At 44.3% G+C, this 21,623-nt stretch overlaps 1 protein-coding gene across 3 annotated transcripts in view; it reads right to left on the bottom strand.

Moving 5' to 3' along the window:
- The window catches only part of LOC122558575 (RNA-binding Raly-like protein), a 949,610-nt gene that overhangs the window by 682,869 nt on the left and 245,118 nt on the right, over window positions 1-21,623 (bottom strand). For all 3 annotated transcript variants that reach the window (XM_043707325.1, XM_043707327.1, XM_043707326.1), the window contains exon 3: window positions 6,352-6,624. In XM_043707325.1, coding sequence (XP_043563260.1) covers window positions 6,352-6,607 — 256 coding nt within the window. In that variant the 5' untranslated portion in view covers window positions 6,608-6,624. The remainder of the gene's footprint in view (window positions 1-6,351; window positions 6,625-21,623) is intronic.

Raw genomic sequence — 21,623 nt, 5'->3', positions numbered from 1 at the left:
GTTGCTGGAAAAACACAGCAGGTCAGGCAGCATCCGAGGAGCAGGAGAGTCAACGTTTCAGGCATAATCCTCTCATCCTGACGAAGGGCTTAAGCCCGAAATGTTGATTCTCCTGCTCCTCGAATACTGCCTGACCTGCTGTGCTTTTCCAGCACCACACTCTTGACTCATCTCCTCTATTGACTTGGTCTAAAAATATTATCTGATGTTCCTCAGTGCACTTTTCACGCTTTGTCGAATCATCTTGTGTTGTGGCTTTCCAAAATATAACGAGGCACATGAGCCAGGGCATTTGACATAGAGTTGTAGAGTCATACAGCACAGAAACAGACCTTGCAGTCCAACTTGTCATATGTTGACCAGATATTCGAAATTAATCTCGTCCTATTTGCCAGCATTTGGCCCATATTCCTCTCAACCATTCCTATTCACGCCCCCTACCACCTTCGGCACTTCCTCTGGCAGCTCAGTCCATAGGTATGAATTTCATATTGTAACAAAATCAAACCACTGGTATAAGATGTCAATTGTATTGGTAAATCAGCATATTATTATATATTTCGCAGTCCCCTGCATATTGACTTTGAAATAGGTACAGTTCCTGAATTGTGGGTTATTCTGATGATGCAAACTCTTGTGATAAAGTTAAGAGTACATATCCTAAAATGCCCAAAACGTTTGGGAGCATCTGTTGGTGTTTATCAGAATCTAACTCCTGGCTGGCATTTTGGGCTCTGGAGGCTTGTGTTACGTAGCTCACTCTTGCCTTGGTCTTCAGCAGAGCCATGCAGATTCATGCCCAAAGGAATGTGTCGGTCTTCGTTCAGTGGCCTGCACCAGGCCCAGTGTTTGTTCAATTTTAATGTTGTGGAAGTGGTAAAAAGAAATGTCAGCTTGCTAAGGGTAGACCCCAGGGGAACTTTATAATCTCAGTTTCGAAAATAACTGGCAGGTATCTGTCGGAAAGCTATGCATGGTTGGAGACTGCATCCTGAGGATGATCTCACACCTCCTGACCTCTGGGCTATAACATTAATCTCGTGCTTGCAGAAAAACCCAAGCCACTTTACATCTACTTATAAGCAGCCTGTACAAATATTGCATCAGGTAATAATTGGAAATAGCACCGTGTCAGTAATCGTGCAGCCATTCAGTTTAATAAACCTGTAGTAACAGTGGAGATGTGCAGATTCAAGATTCCCACAAGCTGCGAGTAAACACAAGCCCATATTTTGGTTTGAACAGACTGTACTCCAGCTGGAGTTAAACCAGGATTCCGTCTGGCTTTTCCAGCATGCTATTTTTTTAGAACCTGAGATATCAGTCACAGATGAAACACAAAATAACTTAGCAGTGGAAATGCAAAGCAATTCTCGGTTCAAGCACAGTCCAAGACTGAAAACTCTGGTGACGCTGGAAGTGTTCTCAATGTGCAGAGATCAGGCAATTTCAATTATTTGCGAATGTTATCCACTCTTTTGTCTGTCCAACTGCTTTCTCTCTCTCTTTGGGCTCCATCCCCACCTATCGTTTCCTCCTTAACACCTCCCCCCACCACAACTTCGACATAAAAGCCAGCTTTTTTCTAGCGACCATCGGTTCTGAGGAAAGGGCTGAAATCAGTTAACTCTAATTTCTCTCCACGGATGCTGCCAGACCTGCTGAGCTTTTCCAGCAATTTCCAGCAATTGTGTTTCAACTATTTATCTAATGATCACGAGTACATTCTGGCTTCTGAGAGCACATGTCATTTCTGACAATGTAAGTGGTCAAGCTGTCAAACATTAGGGCAGTACGATGGCTCAGAGGTTAGCACTGCTGCCTCACAGCGTCAGGGATCCGGGTTCGATTCCACCCTCGGGTGACTGCCTGTGTGGAGCTTGCACATTCTTCCCATGTCTGCATGGGTTTCCTCCGGATTCTTCCCACAGTCCAAAGATGGGTAGTTTAGGTGGATTGGTCATGCTCAATTGTGCATTGTGTGCGGGCTTGGTGGATTAGCCATGGGAAATGCAGGGACAGGATAGGGCTTGGGTCTGGGTGGGATGCTCTTCAGAGGGCCAGTGTGGACTTGATAGGCTGAATTGGCAGCTTCCACAGGGTAGGGACTCTATGATTCGTGACTCTATGTCAACACATCATTCATGTATTGGTCTAATCTGCACAAAAAGGCAATTAAAGTTTACGTGTGGCAGTCACGTGAATGTTGTAGCTGTCAAAAGCAGATTGAGGATCAGTTACAAATTTCCCTTCGCTTGTGCTGATCAATTAAATGCCAATTCTAGCAGCGACAAACTAGTATTTCTGGAAAGTGGGAAGAATTGATTAACCTGAGCTCATTAGATTGGCATTAGGAAAACTCAGGAGAAAGTCAGGACTGCGGATGATGGAGATCAGAGTCGAACAGTGTGGTGCTGGAAAAGCACAGCCGGTCAGGCAGCATCCAAGGAGCAGGAGAGTCGACGTTTCGGACAGAGGCCCTTCATCAAGAAAGAAGCATGAGCCCATCATCATTTCTGATGTAGGGCTTATACCCGAAACGTCGATTCTCCTGCTTCTTGGATGCTGCCTGACCGGCTGTGCTTTTCCAGCACCACACTTTTCAGTCAGGAAAGCTCAGATCGATAATGTCAAAAGCTCGCACAACTAGCACCAGCTGCAGTGCCATTTTTAGGTATTTGCAGACCAGTTTGGATCAGTGCTGGTCATTTCCAGGTTTCACTGGTGTTTCTTGCATCAGGCTGAAATTTGTGACAGACAGTCACCTTTCCTGTCTCTCTCACTACGCAAGAGCCCACTCAAACCATGGCAAAAAACAGAAACAAGAACAGAAATTGCTGGAGAAACTCAGCAGGTCCAGCAGCATCTGTGAAGAGGAAGCAGACTCTGAGTCTGCCTTCTCTCTACTGGTGCTGCCAGACCTGCTGAGTTTCACCAGCGATTTCCACTTTCCGTTTCACATCTCCAGCGTCCCGCAGCGCTGTTTTCTTTGAAAAAGCGGTCTTAATCTCAGTCGGTTCAAATCAGTGAAGACACAAACATACCCTCCCCACCCCAAGTCACTGCTACATCAAAGAAAGAGGAGCAGATGGTGTGGATGAGAGGCAAAGTTAGTGTTTCGAAAAGGACAGAACTGTAACATGATAGGAAAAGAGCAAAGGGAAGTGAGACCAAAAGGATAGCTCTCTCAAAGAGCTGGCACAGGCTTGATTGAATCCTCACCCACCCATTGAGGGATGGCAATGCTGGGCAGCTGAATATTAGAAATATAGAATCCTGACAGTGTGGAAGTAGGCCCTTCGGCCCAACAAGTCCACAGCGATCCTCTGTGGAGTAACCCGCCCAGATCCATTCCCCTTGACATTATGGGGCCATTTAGCATGGCCAATTCACCTCATCTGCACACCTTTGGATTGTGGGAGGAAACACATGCAGACATGGGGAGAACGTGCAAACTCCACACAAACAGCCCCCGAGGCTGGGATTGAACCCCCCAGGTCCCTAGCACTGTGGGGGCAGCACTGAGCCACCATGCCACGCTGAGGTTGAAAATCAGCTGGGCACTTATAGGACTCTCTTCAGCCAACAGCCCAGTTATGCTGTTTACTAAAAAGCCAGGCCCTGGAGAGCACACGCCACTGCTTCAGCGCAAGATCCACTGCACATTTTCACTCGTGTTTTTTTTGCGATCAAGTTAACTAGGTGAGCCCCTTAGTTGGTTATGTTAAATCTTCCACGGGTTAATCCAATGATTTTATTTAAACTTGCATGTTTCAAGGCTAAATAAGACAGACATTGCATGCAGTACTGTCAGTGACGATGCATGGATCAGGCCTACTCCGAGGTAAACTGCTCCTTTTCCTTTCTCACTCTGTCACCCTTGGCAACGCTCAGTCTTCGGAAAACCACCTAGCATCACCAAGTATAGAACGTAACCTTTCCCTCAGTCTTACAGGTAGCTGGCACTCTAGGTCTGCGCCTTTCAGTGGAATAAAAGCTATCACATGTACAATCTAGCATGTGTGCGCAAACTAACCCATCAATAAACTCTCTGAATAGGATGGTACAGTGATGGAACAGTCCTGAACACTTTGTGCTTAGTGCACAATGCGTGTGGCCATTCCAAAATAATACATCACTGCATCAAATCGATAGAAACTCAATCCTCTTCCACATTAGTCACAAAGCTGGAAGGATTCCCCACAGAGTGGGGATCCAAAGTTATCAATCTTTCTCAAATCTTTCACCATCCACTATTAGCCTGTTGAAAGGCTCATGGATTATCCAGTATCCTGGAGACATGTATTACTCCTACCAGCTCTCCTAAGATCCATCAGGACAGTTTCATCTATAGATGACCGGTGCTTCCAACGCCTGGTTTCTGAGCTCTGACCATAAACGTGAGGCAGTTGTTATAGGCACCTTGGAAAAGCTTTGCTCTCACAATGCATAGCACAAGTTACAAATTAGCATCGAGAAGGTTTTCTCTTCAAAGACTGCAGACAAATAAAAGGTTGCTGTAATCATAAGGTTAGAACTAGAAATCTTGGTGATCAATGAGCCCACTTGTGAAACTGAACCTTTTTGTCTATAATTTTTCAATTAGACAGTGATTTCAATTGTGTTGCCAACTGGTAACATTTTTGAGTTCAATCATTTATATTATTGCAAAGGTACTAAAAGTTTATTTTATTTAGGTCCCTCACAGCAGTTCAATGTTAACAGGCTGTTACTGAAATCGCCAACCACTGCAGCTGAAGTCTCACTAAAAGCAAAAGCAAATTCCCTGCAGATGCTGAAATAAAGACAGAAAATGCTGCAAATTTTCAGCAGGTCTGGCAGCATCTGTGAGGACAGGAACATAATGAATGCTTCAGGACAATGACATTTTATCAGAACTAGAGGAACATGGAAAATGCAACAGGTTTTTAAGCGAGTGAAAGGGGAAAGATAGAGATACAAACAGGAAGGTTTCTGAGAGGGTGGATACTGTGAGAGATTAAATAACAGAGTGGTGACAATGTCAAAGAGAGTGGTAATTGTCTTTATGACGAAACAAAGGATTTGTTCAGAAATAAATGCAAAGTTCTGGTGACACACATCCGGTCTGGAGACAGAAACAGAGCTAACGTTTCGAGTCCAGTCTAATCCTTCATCAAAAACCATTCTGAAACATTCACTCTGTTTCTCTTTTCACAGATGCTACCAAACCTGCTGAGTGTCTCCAGCAACTACAGTATTCAAGGATTTATCCAGATTGGGTATGAACAGCAAAAGCATGATTAATAATGTCAAAAGGCCAAGAAAAAAAACCCCTTGGAAAATATGATGAGAGAAACGTACAGCTTGCAGTTTAACATTGTTAAGTCCAGAATGTTGCAAAGTGCCAAACAGGGAGATGAGATGCTATTCCTCCAGCTCCCTTTGACCTTCATTGTAACACTGAAGCAGACCGAGGTCAGAGATGTCAGTGTGAAAGCAGGGTGAAGAATTAAAATGATAAACCACTGGTAGCTCAGGATCAACCACTAGCAAGATCCCAAGTGTCCAGCGGCTTGTCTCTTCAAGATTTCACTTTGCTCTCACACTGACATCTCTGTCCTCGGTCTGCTGCTGTTTTCCAATGAAACTCTCCGCAAGCTGGAGTTAAAGCATGTCAACTTGTGTTTAGGCACTTTACAGCTTTGTGGAATCAATATTCAGCTCAACAATTTCAAGACTGTAAACCCAGCTCCTCCTCTCATCTTTTTGGATTTGGGCATAGCTGTTTATTATTCTGCCATTCACACTCACACTGAACAAGTTCTTTGTTTGTTTATTATAACCATGACCACTCCCTTTGTTTCTGGTACTGTGAAACGTTTGGTGAGTTCATCGAATTCTTCCCCCATACCTTCATCCCTCCCTCCATCCTTTCAGTTACTTATAAAGTATTAGGGTCCTATTTTCTTTCAGTTCTGACAAAAGGTCCTTACTCTGAAATATTCACTCTGCTTCTCTCTCCATTGACACAGCCAGACCTGCTGTGCATTTCCAGCACCTTGTGGTTTTATTTACGGCTGAGCTCTCACTTTACCAGTATCTCTCAGAGCCACACTGGGATCTTAAAGAGACCTTAAACGTGAGACAAAACAAGTGGGTTGGAGAATGGCGAGGCAAGTGCAAAGTAGAACAATGTCTGACACAATGTGAGATGGTTGCAAAGCAAGAATTTGTTGCTAATCCCAAATATGAATCACTGATCATTCTAATCAACAGGACAGCTGCCAATCTGGCATGGCCCTTTCATGTGACAATGTTTTTTTTTTTCTTTAACGCTCTCCTTCTGTAAAGCTTGATGTCATTACTCACCCAGTGGTTGCCCAGCCACTATCCTGTTGTGTTCTCCAGCCACTGCAGCCCGGGCATTCCGTTCAAATACGTACTGCACAAACGCATATCCTTTGTGCACAGAGCACCCCACTATCTTGCCGTACTTCCCAAAGATGGCCTCCACATCTGCCTTCTTCACAATGGCTGTGTTTAGGTTACCAATGAAGACTCTGGAGTTGATGGACTTGGGGTCATTTTTATTGGTCACATTACTGGTCACTGACTTACTTGACATTTTCCTCTAGGAGGGACCTGCAAAAGTATAAATGAACTTTGAGCAAAGAATGATCTACGCGGCTCGTTGTAAAGTTTCATTCTTTTAGGTTCTCTGTGCATAGGCGTTAATTAAGTCACTAACGGGTTGGAAAATGAGGAATTTGAATCAAACAATGGCGTTAATTCTGCGCATCGTGCTGCTGAATACTGCAGCACCGATGCTGCTTACTATGCAGGTGGGGATATGAGAAAGCAACCACACTGCATTCTGCTCGTATTCCAATCCATGCCGGGACTGAGTTGAGGAACGTAACCTGGAGGTTATCACAACTCCAGATCGCGTGTGGGAATGCAGGTATATTGCCAGTCGGACTGTCCAGGCTGAACAACACCTGCGCAATGAGGAGATACTTGTGGAATAGTGCACTAACCCTTGAAACAAGAAAACTCTTAACACAGACTCATTTCAATTCAACGAAAGATAAAGATGGGGAGTTAAAAAAAAAATCACCAGATCTTTTGCAAAATTAAAAGCAAATTACTGCGGATGCTGGAATCTGAAACCAAAAGAGAAAATGCTGGAAAATCAGCATCTGTAAGGAGAGAAAAGAGCTGACGTTTCAAGTCTAACTGACCCTTTGTCAAAGCTCTTTGTCAAAGCCGGCTTTGACAAAGGGCTTTGACAAAGGGTCAGTTAGACTTGAAACGTCAGCTCTTTTCTCTCCTTACAGATGCTGCCAGAGCTGCTGAGATTTTCCAGCATTTTCTCTTTTGCAATATTGAGTGGTTTGGTTTCAAAGTAGTTTCTCCAAAGAAAATTTGTAACCTTCCCTAAATAGTTGATGAGCATCGTTTCAGGTGGAGTCTTAACATCGATGAATGCCTCTGAGAGTTCAGTCGTCCTGCAATCTTGGGTTATAAAGCTAATAATCCAAAGCTAGCCCTGAATCCCATCTTCAACAGAAATCTCAATTAGCTAAGCACAGCACTAATCAATACTGTGAATGAGGAAAATCAGCATGGTTTGCACTTCATTACTAAAGTCCTTGGTGTGACCTGAAAAATGCTGATAGAAACATAATGATATTAAATAACGTTACGTTTGTGCTTTAAAATACATTCAGCATACACTGCTAAGTCCAGGAGCATCTTTGAATTAATGTTAAATGAGATGATTTGAGTTCAGGAACAACTTGGATTTCTTTAGAACATTTAACCAAGTGAAATATCACAGGGAGCTTCACATGAACTATTTCTGGTGACAGTTGACATTTAGCCACTTTAGGAAATTAGTAGAGGTTATGAAATAATGAGGTCCAAGAGATGGGTTTGAAGTGGAGAGGTACAGCAAACAAGTTTCAGAGCCAGGCAACTGAGAGGGATTAAAATTGTGTCTGAGAGGCCGGAATTGGATGAACATAGAGTTCCCAAGGGTGAGACAGCTTGAGAGGAGAAGGAAGTGGTGAGGCTATGGAGGATGTGGACATCAGGGTAAAACTTACATCATCAACTGGATGGGGAGGAGGGAGGAGGGAGGAATTGGATGAACATAGAGTTCCCAAGGGTGAGACAGCTTGAGGGGAGAAGGAAGTGGTGAGGCCACGGTGGATGTGGACACCAGGGTAAAACTTACATCATCAACGGGATGGGGAGGAGGGAGGAGGGAGGAGGGAGGAGGGGCGGGCAGTGTAAGTCAGTGAGCGCAGGAGTGTTGAGTGAACTCGTCCCAACGTATCTTCAATGGAAACTGGGTCATTGGCTATTTACACACACCAAAGAGGATCAAATTCAGCTTGCTCACCCACTTGGGACACCGTGAGGTTTTGATCCAGTGACTTTATGCACAGCTATAGTGATTTGTCAACCTTATTCATTATACCCGTTGAGTAGATGTCACAGAGAGGGGCTGCTTTGAAAGCAAGGCTGCTTGCAGACTGTGTACTGAGGCATAAACAAGAGAACGGAGCATCCGAGAAACAATTCCAAGTGTAAGATTATCTCCCTTTATCAGAACTTTGCGGCAGTTCTCCACAAAACACACTTTGCTTTTAATTCCAAGTGTTTGGGTTAGATTCCTGTCTTGGGAAACCAAGGTGAAAACAAAGCCTGATTGCTGTTGGTTTCCATGAGCCAGCAGGCTACAAGCTATTGGACAATTTCCAACAGCCACTTTGGAATTCTAATAACACAGAAGTAGCAAATGGTGAACAATTTGATTCTGGAGATGAAGGACACGTTAAATTCTCATCGTGCTTTAACTCCAGGAAGACAGTGCTTAACATCAGTGCTATAAGCTAAAGTACTAGACCATTTAGCAAGCCAAACATGCTCTCTGAACTTACTTACCCAAATGTTTTCAGACTAAATTTTCTACCTTCTTAGTATCCCTTAAATAATCCTAATTTTCCAGGTAAACACCTTTATTTTTCTTTGAAACAATTGTTATTTGATTTTGTATCTCTGGTTCTAACTTCTCATCAGGTTTTTATACAGGTGTTTTATAAGCAGCTTCTTTTAATGTATTTAATTTCAATTCTTTGAATGTATTCCCATTTCAAAAGTAGGACCCAGCCCTTGTCTAGCCTATTGGTTCCCTTCATTACTTACTTAAATCATTCCCATGTCTCCTTTTCTCCACATGTCATCAAAATGGAGATTCCTCCTCTCAGGCACAGTCTTGGAAAACCATTGTTCATACGTTCCTCCAACCACGCAGCCACCACCAATGTCAGATTCACCGGTCTATAGTTCTCAGGCTTCTCCTTATAGTCTTTCTTAAATAAAGGCACAACATTAGCCACTCTCCAGTCCTCCAGCATCTCACACATGCCTGTAAATGATACAAATGTCTCTGCTAGGGACTCCACAATTCCTTCCCTAACTTTCCACAATGTCCTGGGATACACTTGATCAGGTGCTGGAGATTTATTCACCATTTTTTTTAAGGCCTCCAATGTCTCCTCTTTTGTAATGCAGACTGCTTTCAAGACATCAATATTTATTTCCCCAAGTAGCCCAGCCTCCATTTCTTTCCTCACAATAAAAACTGCCATCCACACATGGATGAGAGATTCACTTGATCTGTACCCAACGTATACCTCCTTCTTAATTTTTAACCAGAGCCTCAATCCTTTATTCATCCATCGTTCCTTACTCCTACCAGTCTTGCCTTTGACTCTAACAGAAATATAGAGTCCTAAAGTCCTACAGCATGGAGACAGGTCCTTTGGCCCAAGCCGACCAAAAGGTCCATCCACACTAACCCCATTTCCCTGCACCTGGCCTATATCCTTCTAATCCTTTCCTATCCATGTATTTGTCCAAATGCCTTTTAAATGTTGTTAATGTACCCGCCTCAACCACTTCCGCTAGCAGCTCATTCCATTTGCGTACCACCCGCTGGGTAAAAAAGTTGCCTCTCAGTTTCCCTGTTATTCTTTCCCCTCTCACCTGAAACCGATTCCCTCCAGTCGTTGATTCCCCAACCCTGGGAAAAAGACTGAGTGCATTGACACCCTATCAATGCATCTCATGATCTTACACACTTCTATAAGATTCCCTCTCATTCTCCTATGCTCTAAAGAAAAACGTCCTAGCTTGTCCAACCTCTCCCTGTAACTCAGACCATTGAATCCTGGCAACATCCTTGTAAATTTCTTCTGCACTCTTTCCAGTTTAATAACATCCTTCCTATAACAAGGTGGCCAAAACAGAACTGCAGTTTCACCAACATCCTGTACAACTGCAATATGACTTCCCAACTTCTATACTCAGTGCCCTGACTGATGTAGGCCAGTGTGACCAAAGCCTTCTTCCCTGCCCTGTCTACCTGGGACTCCACTTTCAGAGAACCGTGCACCTGAACTCCAAGGTCTCTCTGTTCTGTTACACTCCTTAAGGCCCTACCATTCACCAGGAAACTCCTACCTTGATTTGACTATTCAAAATGCAAGACCTCACGTTTATCCATAACAAACTCCATAATTCCTCTTAACTCTTGTTATCTCAGTTTTGAAAACCTCCAATTTTCCAACACAATTGCAACATTTAAAAGGCATCTGGATTGGTATATGAATAGGGAGGGTTTAGAGGGATATGGGCCAAGTGCTAGCAAATGGGACTAGATTAGGTTAGGATATCTGGTTGGCATGGGCGAGTTGGGCTGAAGGGTCTGATTCCGAGCTGTACATCTCTATGACTTTATGACTCTAGTGTCCCTTTACCTGCAAACAGCCTACCCCAATCAACTTTTGAGAGTTCCTGTCTCATACTGCCAAAATTGACATTACTCCAATTAAGAACATTAACCTTTATACAAGGCCTATCCTTTTCCATAACTATTTAAAACTATTAGAATTCTGATGACTTGCCCCAAAGTGCTTCCCCACTGATACCTCAGTCACTTGCCCTGCCTTATTTCATAAGAGAAGGGCAAGTTTTGCTCCTTCCCTAGGAAATACATCTACACATTGATAAAAAAAATTTTCTTGAAGGCACTTAAACTCCTCCCCATCTAACCCCTCAGCACTACGGCAGTTCAAGTCTATGTTTGGAAAGTTAAAATACCTTACTATTTCAACCCTACTTTTCTTTTAGATATCTGAGATCTGTCTACATTTTTGCTCCTCAGTTTCCTGCCGACCATTGGGGGGCTATAGTACAATCCCATCAAGGTGAAAATCCCTTTCTTATTTCTTAATTCCACCCATATCGTTTCACTGGACGATCCCTCAGAAAGCTCCTCTCTAAGTACAGCAGTAACGATTTCCCTAATCAAAAATGCCACTCCCCCTCCTCATTGAGCTGCTAGTCCTGCCCCTTCCACAGCCGTGTTTCTGTAATAGCTATGATATCCCAGTCTCATATTCCCATACATGCCCTGAGTTAATCTGCCTCACCTGTAAGACCCCTGGTATTGAAATAAATGCAGTTTAATTCCTCAGAGTTACCTCGTTCTCTGACTTGCATTTGCCTGCCTTGTTTAATTAACTTGCTCTCTTTAACTTCTGAACCATCCTCATCTGTTCCTCTATTCTCATTACTATCTCCACCTCTGCTAGTTAAAGGCTCCAAAAATCACCTGCAAATCTCCCTGCCAGGATATTGGTCCCTCTTCAGTTCAAATAAAACCTGTCCCTTTTGAACAGGTCTGTTCTGCCCCAGAAGAGATCCCAATGATCCAAAAATCTGAATCCTTTGTCCTCTGCACCATCTCCGCAGCCACTGATTTATCTGCCCTATCTTCCTATTTCTACCCTCATTTACACGGGGCACAGGGAGTAATCCAGAGATTATCACCTTTGAGGTTATGCTTTTTGACCTCCTACTGAACTTCCTGTATTCCCTTTGCAAAGCCCTAACCCTTTCCCTACCTATGCTGTTCTTATGAGTGTGTACATAGGTACACACTCATAAGCCTTCTGCTTCTCACCCTCGCCTTTGTCAATATGCTGCAATCGTTTTAAGACATCCATGACCCTGGCACCAGGGAGACAACATTGATCAGGAGAATCGACATTTTGAGCATAAGCCTTTCATCAGCAATGAGGCTTGTGGGTCGGGGCTGAGAGATAACTAAGCGGTTTGGGGACAGGTAGCTCGGAAAGCGATAGGTGGATGAAGATGATAGGGAGAAGATGATAGGTCAGAGGGGGGCGTGATGGACTGGTCCAGAGGGCAGTGCTACGTTGGAGGCTTGGGACTGGGATAATGTGGGGGGTTGGTGAAATGAGGAAGTTGTTGAAATCCACATTGATCCCGTGCGGTTGCAGGGTCCCAAGGCGGAAGATGAGGTGTTCCTCCTCCAGGTGTCAGGTGGTAACGGTTTGGCGGTGGTGGAGGCCCAGGACCTGCGTGTCCTCCAACTCGGCACCGCCATCCGGTAACATCCATCACTCACCCCTCTGACCTATCACCTTCTCCCTCACCTTCATCCACCTATCGCATTCTCAGCTACCTGCTCCCCAGCCCCAACCCCCCCTCCCATTTATATCTCAGCCCCGACCCAGAAGCCTTATTCCTGATGAAGGGCTTAGGCCTGAAACATTGATTCTCCTGCTTCTCAGATGCTGCCTGACCAGCACAACACTCTCGACTTTGAGCTCCAGAATCTGCAGTCCTCACCTCCTCTAAGACAATATACCATCCTGAGTTCTCGCTCCTGGCCACAGAATCTCCTGCCTGTGTCCCTGACTGGCCAGGCCCCTATGACAATTACTCTTTTGAATCTTGACAAACCCCATTTTAACAGCAGATTCATTCTTGGTGCCCAAGATCTGGCTGCTACTTCTCTGTTGCACTGAGGGGCTATCTCCAACAGAACTTCAAATTGGTACATCTGTTCAAGAGAGGGATAGCCCCAAGAGAACCTGCACTACCTTCCTACTTCTCCCAACAGTCACCCATCTCCCTGAGTGAACCTGCAGTGTAACCACCTCCCTAAAGCTATGAACCATCACACTCCTGTATGCTCCTCAGTGACTCTAACTGCCTCTCCAGCCAATCCAAATGGTTTGGTATTTAATGGCTCCAAACATAGCTCCTACAGACATAGCCTCCAATGAACTTCCAATGAGGAAGTGCGTTTAAAAGACATTTGGATGGTTACAAGAATAGGAAAGATTTGGAGGGATATGGGCCAGGTGCAGGCAGGTGGGAGTAGTTTAGTTTGCGATGATGTTCAGCATTAACTGGTTGGACCGAAGGATCTGTTTCCGTATTGTATGCCTCTATGACTCTAAGTTCATTCCTCCCACGAACCACTCTTTGTGTCAAGAAAATGCATCGCACGTCTTTCTTAAATCTCTTTCCTCTAACCTTAAACATGTGCCCCCTTGTCTTGAAGTCTCCCATCCTAGGGAAAAGACAGCTACCATTAACTCTATCTATACCCCTCAATATTTTATAAACCTCTATCTCAACCTATTACCCTCCAGTGAAAGAAGTCCCAGCCTATCCAGCCTTTCTTCATAACATAAACCTTCCACTCTCAGCAACATCTCTTCTGAACCCTTTCCAGCTTATTGCTGTCTTTCCAATAACTTTGCGAACAGAACTGCACACAGTATTCCAGAAGAGCCTCAAACACATGACAGTAATGAATCAAATTTTAAAAAATCAAAATCAAGGCCCGCCTTCTATATCTCCATGATTCTACTGGCCGTTCAATAAAAATCTGGAAAAACCCATCTGGTTCACTGAGGTCCTTGGGGGAATGGAATGGCCATCCTTACTTGGTCTAGCCAACATCGAGAGTGTGGTGCTAGAAAAGTACAGCAGGTCAGGTAGCATCTGAGGAGCAGGAGAATTTATGTTTTGGACATCAGCCCTTCATCAAGAATCAGGCTTATGCCCGAAACGTCGACTCTCCTGCTCCTCGGATGCTGCCTGACCTGCTGTGCTTCTCCAGCGCCACACTCTCGACTTTAATCTCCAGCATCTGCAGTGCTCACTTCCTTCTCCTTGGCCTCTAGACCCATAGCAATGTGGTTGGCTTTTAACTGCCCTCTGGGATGGGCAATAAATGCTGGCCCAGCCAGCGATGCCCTCAGCCCATGAATGAATGAAAAGCATTGTCTTGAGTACCATATGAGGAACGGGTGCTGGTCGATGACATGAAAGGAAGTGGTTAGTGGGGTGGGTTAATGGAGGGGGAAGGAAGGGAGCCAGAGTTCACAGAACTGTTGGCAGGAAGATAGGTTTGATTGGATTAGAGAGTCTGGCAGGAGCAAGACCAACAAAAGATTTCAAACACAAAGACGGACATTTTAACATCAACTGTTGGAATACTGCGTGCAATTCTGGTCTCCTTCCTAGCGGAAAGATGTTGTGAAACTTGAAAGGGTTCAGAAAAGATTTACAAGGATGTTGCCAGGGTTGGAGGGTTTGAGCTATAGGAAGAGGCTGAACAGGCTGGGGCTGNNNCAACATTTAAGAGGCATTTAGAATGGTATATGAATAGGAAGGGTTTGGAGGGATATGGGCCAGGTGCTGGGACTAGATTGGTTGGGATATCTGGTCGGCATGGACGGGCTGGACCGAAGGGTCTGTTTCCATGGTGTACATCTCTATGACTCTATGTTTCTAAGTTATTGTCCGACCAGGAACCAAAGCAATTCAGTAAGCACAGGGACTGCTGAGTGAATTAAGGCTGATGAGAGTCAGGGCAGTAGAATTTTGGATGAGCTGAATTTTAAGGCAGGGTGGAAGGCAGTGCAGGAGAGAATTAATATCATTGAGATCTAAGGTTATGCAAATGTGCAGGAATGTAGGGCTGTAATTGGAAGGTTTTGTAAAGCTGGACTGACAACAGCAGCAGCCAATTGTGAAAAAATATGTATTTATGCTGCTAAGTAAACACCGTGCAAATGTATTCTGAAACGAACAGGTTAAAACAAAGCAATTTAGGACATCTGTGAATATCTTACTTAATCAGAGTTTGGCCACTCCCATTAGTACACAGGCAAAATACTGTCTCTGCTGACAATGTGAAACAAAGACAGGGATTTCTGGAAACATGCACTAGGTCAGGCAGCAGCGAGTGAGTTAATGTTTCAGGTCAATTATCGACCTGAAACACTCACTCTGTTTTTCTGTCTTCACAGATACTGCCCGAACTGCTGCTTTCAGTTTTTATCCCTTTTTCTGCATTTAGCATGTTCCTGACAACTGTTCCAAAATGAACTAGCTCCCACTTGGATCTGTCGAATTGTATCCACCATCATCCATCCCACTAGTTTCTGTATTCTATACCTCCCTGACTCATTCCAAAGGGACATCTTCTGACAATTGGATGAGTACTACCGAATTTATTCTGTGTACATTATTTAATAGAGACAAGGTTGATTTTGAGTCATCTTTTCTCTTTATTGTGGCTGCATATTGATCTTTCAATCTTCTTCTGCTTGTCGTACTGTTTTTCCGTCTGATTTTTGCAATATTGTTTGAGCAAATATTCAACCATGGAGTTGTTCCCGGGCAGATATTCAGAGTGCAGAACAGAAACTTGTAGCTTCTGAAGCCGAAAACGATAATTGATATCAACGATAATCAAGACAGTTCTCTTCAAGTACTCCGGTCAGCCTGAATGACCTGGCCTTACCAGTCAATCCTTGAAGGGATGACTTGATTTGCGCACAACCATTCCCAGTGGCTACAAAATTGTAATCAAAAGCCACTGAGATAATTGTGAACCAATGCACCAGTATTGGAATGTAACAATGACCTACTCTTGTGATTTAGATTAGACTAGATTCCCTACAGTGTGGAAACAGGCCCTTCGGCCCAACCAGTCCACACCGACCCTCCGAAGGTAATCCACCCAGACCCATTTCCCTTGGACTAATGCAACTAACACTATGGGCAATTAAGCATGGTCAATTCACCTAACCTGAGCATCTTTGGACTGTGGGAGGAAACCGGAGCACCCGGAGGAAACCCACGCAGACACAGGGACAATGTGCAAATTCCACACAGACAGTCGCCTGAGGCTGGAATTGAACCCACGTCCCTGGTGCTGTGAGGCTGCAGTGCTAACCACTGAGCCACCATGCCGCCCCCTACAAGCCATTTTTAGAATACTGTGCACAATTCTGGTCGCCCTGCCTTAGGAACGATGTTATTAGACTGGGAGAAGGTGCAAAAAATATTTACCATGATCTTCCTGAGACTAGAGGGTTTGAGTTATAAGAAGAGGCTGGATAAACAAGGACTTTTCCCCCTGGCATGTCAGAGGTTGAACAGTGACCTTACAGAGGTTTATAAAATCATGAGAGGTGAGATAAGGGGAATAGCCAAGGTCTTTTCCCTAGGGTATGGGTGTTTAAAGCTAGAGGGACTAAGTTTACAGTGAGAGCGGATTGAAAGGAACCTAAGGGGCAACTTTTTCATGCAGAGGGTGGTATGTGTATGGAATGAGCTGCCAGAGGAAGTGGTAGAGGTGGATACCATTGCGACTTTTAAAAAGCACCTGTTGGGTATATGAATAGGAAGGGTTTGGAGGGATGTGGACCAGATGCTGGCTAGAGTTGCAAGAAACAGATTCCACAGGCTGTGTAACCCTTTGGTACACTGGGAGTTACAAATTCTCCCTACTATACTTCACTCTCAAAGTCACCACGGAGCTACTGCCTGAAGCAGTTGTAGATGGGCACAGTGGGTGTACTGTTGTGAGGAACTGCCCAGATTAACCAGGTTCCAATTGGAAGGGACATGCTCATTTATGGAACAGTGTGAAAAACAAAGGAACTGATAACTGTTCCCCTTTATCAGCTTCTCATTGCTAAGGAACAAAATGTCTTGTAGTCACCCAGAATGCGACGTGCTCACTGCTTACAATCCAACGCGTTACATTAACTCTGCTGTAATTTGTTAGCACTTTAATGGGCATCAGGCTGAGTGTGTCAAAGGAAGACCAATTACTAAAACTGACAGGGCAGTTTGGAACATATTAATTATCTTCGATGGCACATTAACCAAGTTATCCTTTGCTGCAGTCCCCTCTCTTCCCTCACCGCGTGAAGCCTTTGCGAAAGTGGCACCAAATTATAGCTCTGCACTCAAAGATTGCCGGCCGCTTGAGTGCACTTGGTTTAGCATCATTCGAACTTTCCACTGCATTTGATGTCTACTCTTCCTTCCTGGACCGACTGCTACTTCTGATAACTGTCCCAATGGTGTCATTATCTCATGAGTAACCTTGTCAGATCCAGGGGTGGAGGGAAGCAGCTTTGTGAGACTCTGTGTCACCAGTGAAAGGATGCTATGGTATTTCTGCCCATGCTCCTCTAGCATTAATCCCCTCCCTGACCCAACGAACTTCAATTTCTGATGTGCTCAAACACAGTTTGAGACACTTGCCTTCAGGTGAGGCAGGGGATCAATACTACGGCCCACTCACTGGAGGCCAGCCCAGCTACTGGCAAGACATGCTTGTGCCTTTTTTTTCTCTGATTGTCAAAGGCGGCATGGTGGCTCAGCAGTTAACAGTGATGCCTCACAGAGCCAGGGATCCAGATTCGCACGTTCTGCGTGGGTTTCCTCTGGGTGCTCTAGTTTCCTCACACAGTCCAAAAATGTGCAGGTCAGGTGAATCAACCCTGCTAAATTTCCCATGGTGTTCAGGGATGTGTAGGTTAGGTACTGTTAGCCAGGGGAAATTTAGGGTCGGGGGACGGATCACTTTTCAGAGGGTCGGTGTGGATTTGTTGGGCCTAATGGCCTATTTCCACACTTCAGGGGAATCTGTGATTTCTATGTATGCCCTCAATAGTGGGAGATTTTTCAGATGACAAAACACGATGTTCTCTTGCATTCATTACCATCCTGACTTCTCAGCACAGTTAACAATTTAGCAGCTGCAGATGCACAGTACTCAAAAATGCTTTTTTGTAAAAAGACTTCCTGTGGCCTATAACGCTAGACTATTTATTTCTTTACTTTCCAAATTTCTTTTCTTGCCTAAGAATTTGACCTTAATTATCTGTATATAGATACCTTTGTACCTAAGATGACGTTGTAATGTGGCGACTGTAAACTTTACACTGTACTCACTTGAGTACATGTGACAATAAAGCTGATTCAATTAAATTAAATTCAGCCTTCAACTTGGGACAGCATGGTGGCTCGGTGGTTAGCACTGAGACAGGGACCTGGTTCAATTCCACCCTTGGACAACTGTCTGTGTGGAGTTTGTACACTGTCCCCATGGGTTTCCTCCGGGTGCTCTGGTTTCCTCCCACAGTCCAATGATGTGCAGGTTAGGGTGGATTAGCCATGGGAACTACAGGGCCAGGGTAGGTCTGGGTGGGGTACTCTTCAGAGGGTCGGTGTGGACTCAATGGGATGAATGGCCTATTTCTACAATGGAGGGATTCTACGATTTAAAGTTTCCCCAATGAGTGAAAACCCCAACACAGGAGTATAGAGACTAGGCTAGCAGCCTCTGCAGTTCGACTTGACCCAATTTTCGATTGCTTACTGTCATGGAGTAGGCCAGGCTCCCTCAAAACATTTCCAGAAAGTGGCTCAAATCCTAACTTTCCAAGTTGTTTTAAGTAGGTGTATTGTGGATATTCCAGGAGCTATGCAGCTGGTCAAACCTCTTGGTTTTAAACAAAACAGAATTTATTTACAAGATTACCAAATGAAACACAAACAAGAGAGATCAGACTACTGAATAACAAATTATAACAACTGATTATATCAACTTATGATGCTGTTCCCAACACTTGCAACAATCCCCATGAATACCCCTTGGCACAAAAGGTAAAATCAAACCCAGGGTCTTAGAGGAGAGAAGCCAGAGAGGGAGGAGGGTCAGTATGCACCTGCTTCTTTGGGTCCAGCAGCTTCACTATTGTCTGTCTGCTTTCAGTGAATAGCCAGACTGCCAAAGCCCAAACCAAACCAGTGAAAAGCTGAGCTGGGAGAACTGGCAACTCCCCTTTCAGTGTATAAGTTTTTTTTCAAAAACTTGAAAGCCTTTTGCTTGAAGCACTATCTGTTAGCTATAATCAAATTGGCTCTAAAACCCTTCAACCCCAGACTTTTTGGAACCTGTGTTTTTATGAAATCCTGGAAGAAACGCCAATGACAGCATAACCTTCTTAAAGGAGCAGCATCATCACACTATGGAAACGATTGCCTATTGACATTATCCTTATAGACTCTCAGAAGGTGCATAAGGGATCATTAAAGAAAATGAGAATGCATGTTAACCTCTTGGCTTGAATAGGTTACAGCTTGTATTGGTTCACAAGGAGGAGACAAACATTCAGGATAATGAGTCTGTGATCAGTGCTGCATGGGGCACCAGGACAAGTGATTCAGCCCAACCAATCCACGGCAGTATTTATGCTGTGCTCGACACTGCACCTGTCTTTCTTTATCTATCAGCACAATATTCTATTTCGTTCTCCTCACAAAATTATCTAGACTCCCCCTGAGGGGTATCTGCTTCAAAGAAACAAAACCCTGTTCGACATCCTCACCATTCTCCAAACAAAGACGTTTCTCCTGGATTCCCTATTAAGTTTCTTGGTGACTGTATTGCGTTGATGGCATCCAGTTTTGCTTCTGTGAACATACTTCATAGATTGAACATCTCTGTTCAGGCAGAAATCATGGTCCTGAGCTCTCGGTTGCTTCCCATTTAATTTTCCACTTCCTTCAAACACTGACCTTGGGCTCCAGGCACTGCCCCGCTGAAGCAGCACTTTCGAGTAAACATTTCACAATCTTCCGAACTCAATACTGACTTCAACAGTTTCATGCCGTAACAGATAGAAAATGCTTGTTATGGCTCCGATGCTGATGTTTAGAATTCCTTGAGACTCATTTGTCTCATTCCTGGTCTTGTTTTGTTCTAAACCAGAGAGCCCATGGTGAAGGGAAGAGCTGAATTCAATCTTTAATCACTTGTATATTTATTTACAGAGTTACACATTACAAACTGCCTTGGAAAGGCAGCCAATGCCATCAAAGACCCCTCCCACCCCAGTTATAATCTCTTCCAACCTCTTCCATCAGGCAGAAGATACAAAAGCTTAAACACACGCACCAACAGATTCAAGAACAGCGTCTTCCCCGCTGTTATTAGACTTCTGAATGGACCTGTCAAATTTCAAATCTAATGTTGACCTTGCTTTATGTCCATCTTCTTTGCAGCCGTAACTTTGTATTCCTCACCCTGTTCTATCACTCTATGATTTTTGCACAGCATGATCTGCCTATACTGCACGCAAAACAAAACTTTTCACTGTACTTAGGTACATGACAATAATAAATCAAATTGGCTGGCATAGGTACCAGGTTCGATTCCAGCCTCGGGCGACTGTCTGTGTGGAGTTTGTTCATTCTCCCCGTGTCTACGTGGGTTTCCTCCGGGTGCTCCGGTTTCCTCCCACAGTCCAAAGATGTGCAAGTTAGGTGAATTGGCCACGCTAAATTGCCCATACTGTCACGTGCATTAGTCAGAGGGAAATGGGTCTGGGTGGGTTACTCTTCGGAGGGTCGGTGTGGACTTGTGGGGCTGAAGGGCCTGTTTCCACACTGTAGAGAATCTAATCAAATCAAGCATATGCCTCCTAACCCAACTGGTACATGTTTTAATCTGTGCCTGCTTGTACTATTCAATGCATGCCAATGAAAACGTCAACATCCAGCTGGCAGGATTGCCTTCCATCACCTTACCCTTACTTATTAAATTGCTCGTGCCTTCCACCTAACCACAGATCTTTTTTGCTTTTTCCTCACCTACTTCACTGTCTTTGTACCTGCTACAATCATTTCAATTTCAAAGAAATGTCATCAACCTAAAATGATGTGGAGGTGTCAGTGTTGGACTGGGGTGGACAAAGTTAAAAATCACACAACATCAGGCTATAGTCCAACAGGTTTATTTGGAAGTGCAACTACAGAGAGAGAAGAGAAAGCTAGACATGACAGCGAGGGAAACAGAGATATCAGAGAAAGATGTTGTGCCCCAGATTTTGCCATCAAATTAATAGAGAATGTAATGATGGTGGTTATTAATGTGTAAATCACCCAGCAACATGTGACAAGGAAGTGATGCCCTCTAAGTGGTGAACTGCTGCCTCACAGCGCCAGAGACCCGGCTTCAATTCCTGCCTCAGGCGACTGACTGTGTGGAAATTGCACATTCTCCCCGTGTCTGCGTGGGTTTCCTCCGGGTGCTCCAGTTTCCTCCCACAGTCCAAAAATGTGCAGGTTAGGTGAATTGACCATGCTAAATTGCCCATAGTGTTAGGTGCAGGGGTAATTGTAGAGATATGGGTTTGGGTTGCGCTTCGGCGGGTCGGTGTGGACTTGTTGGGCCGAAGGGCCTGTTTCCACACTGTAAGTAATCTAATCTAACTGCCACAAGTTTTGGAAGTTAAAATTCTTACATAATCTTCATTTTTCCTGGAATCAGTATCCGGTTTCGCTTTCCTTCTTGTTATTTCTCTTTCTGCATCGGAATCGACTCTCCCTATGTCCTCTGAGTTCTTGGGTTCTGACGAAAGACAGTTAATCTA

This window comes from Chiloscyllium plagiosum, chromosome 17 (genome assembly GCF_004010195.1).
Source record: "Chiloscyllium plagiosum isolate BGI_BamShark_2017 chromosome 17, ASM401019v2, whole genome shotgun sequence".
NCBI lineage: Eukaryota > Metazoa > Chordata > Chondrichthyes > Orectolobiformes > Hemiscylliidae > Chiloscyllium > Chiloscyllium plagiosum.
This window is presented reverse-complemented; position numbering and strand designations above follow the sequence as displayed.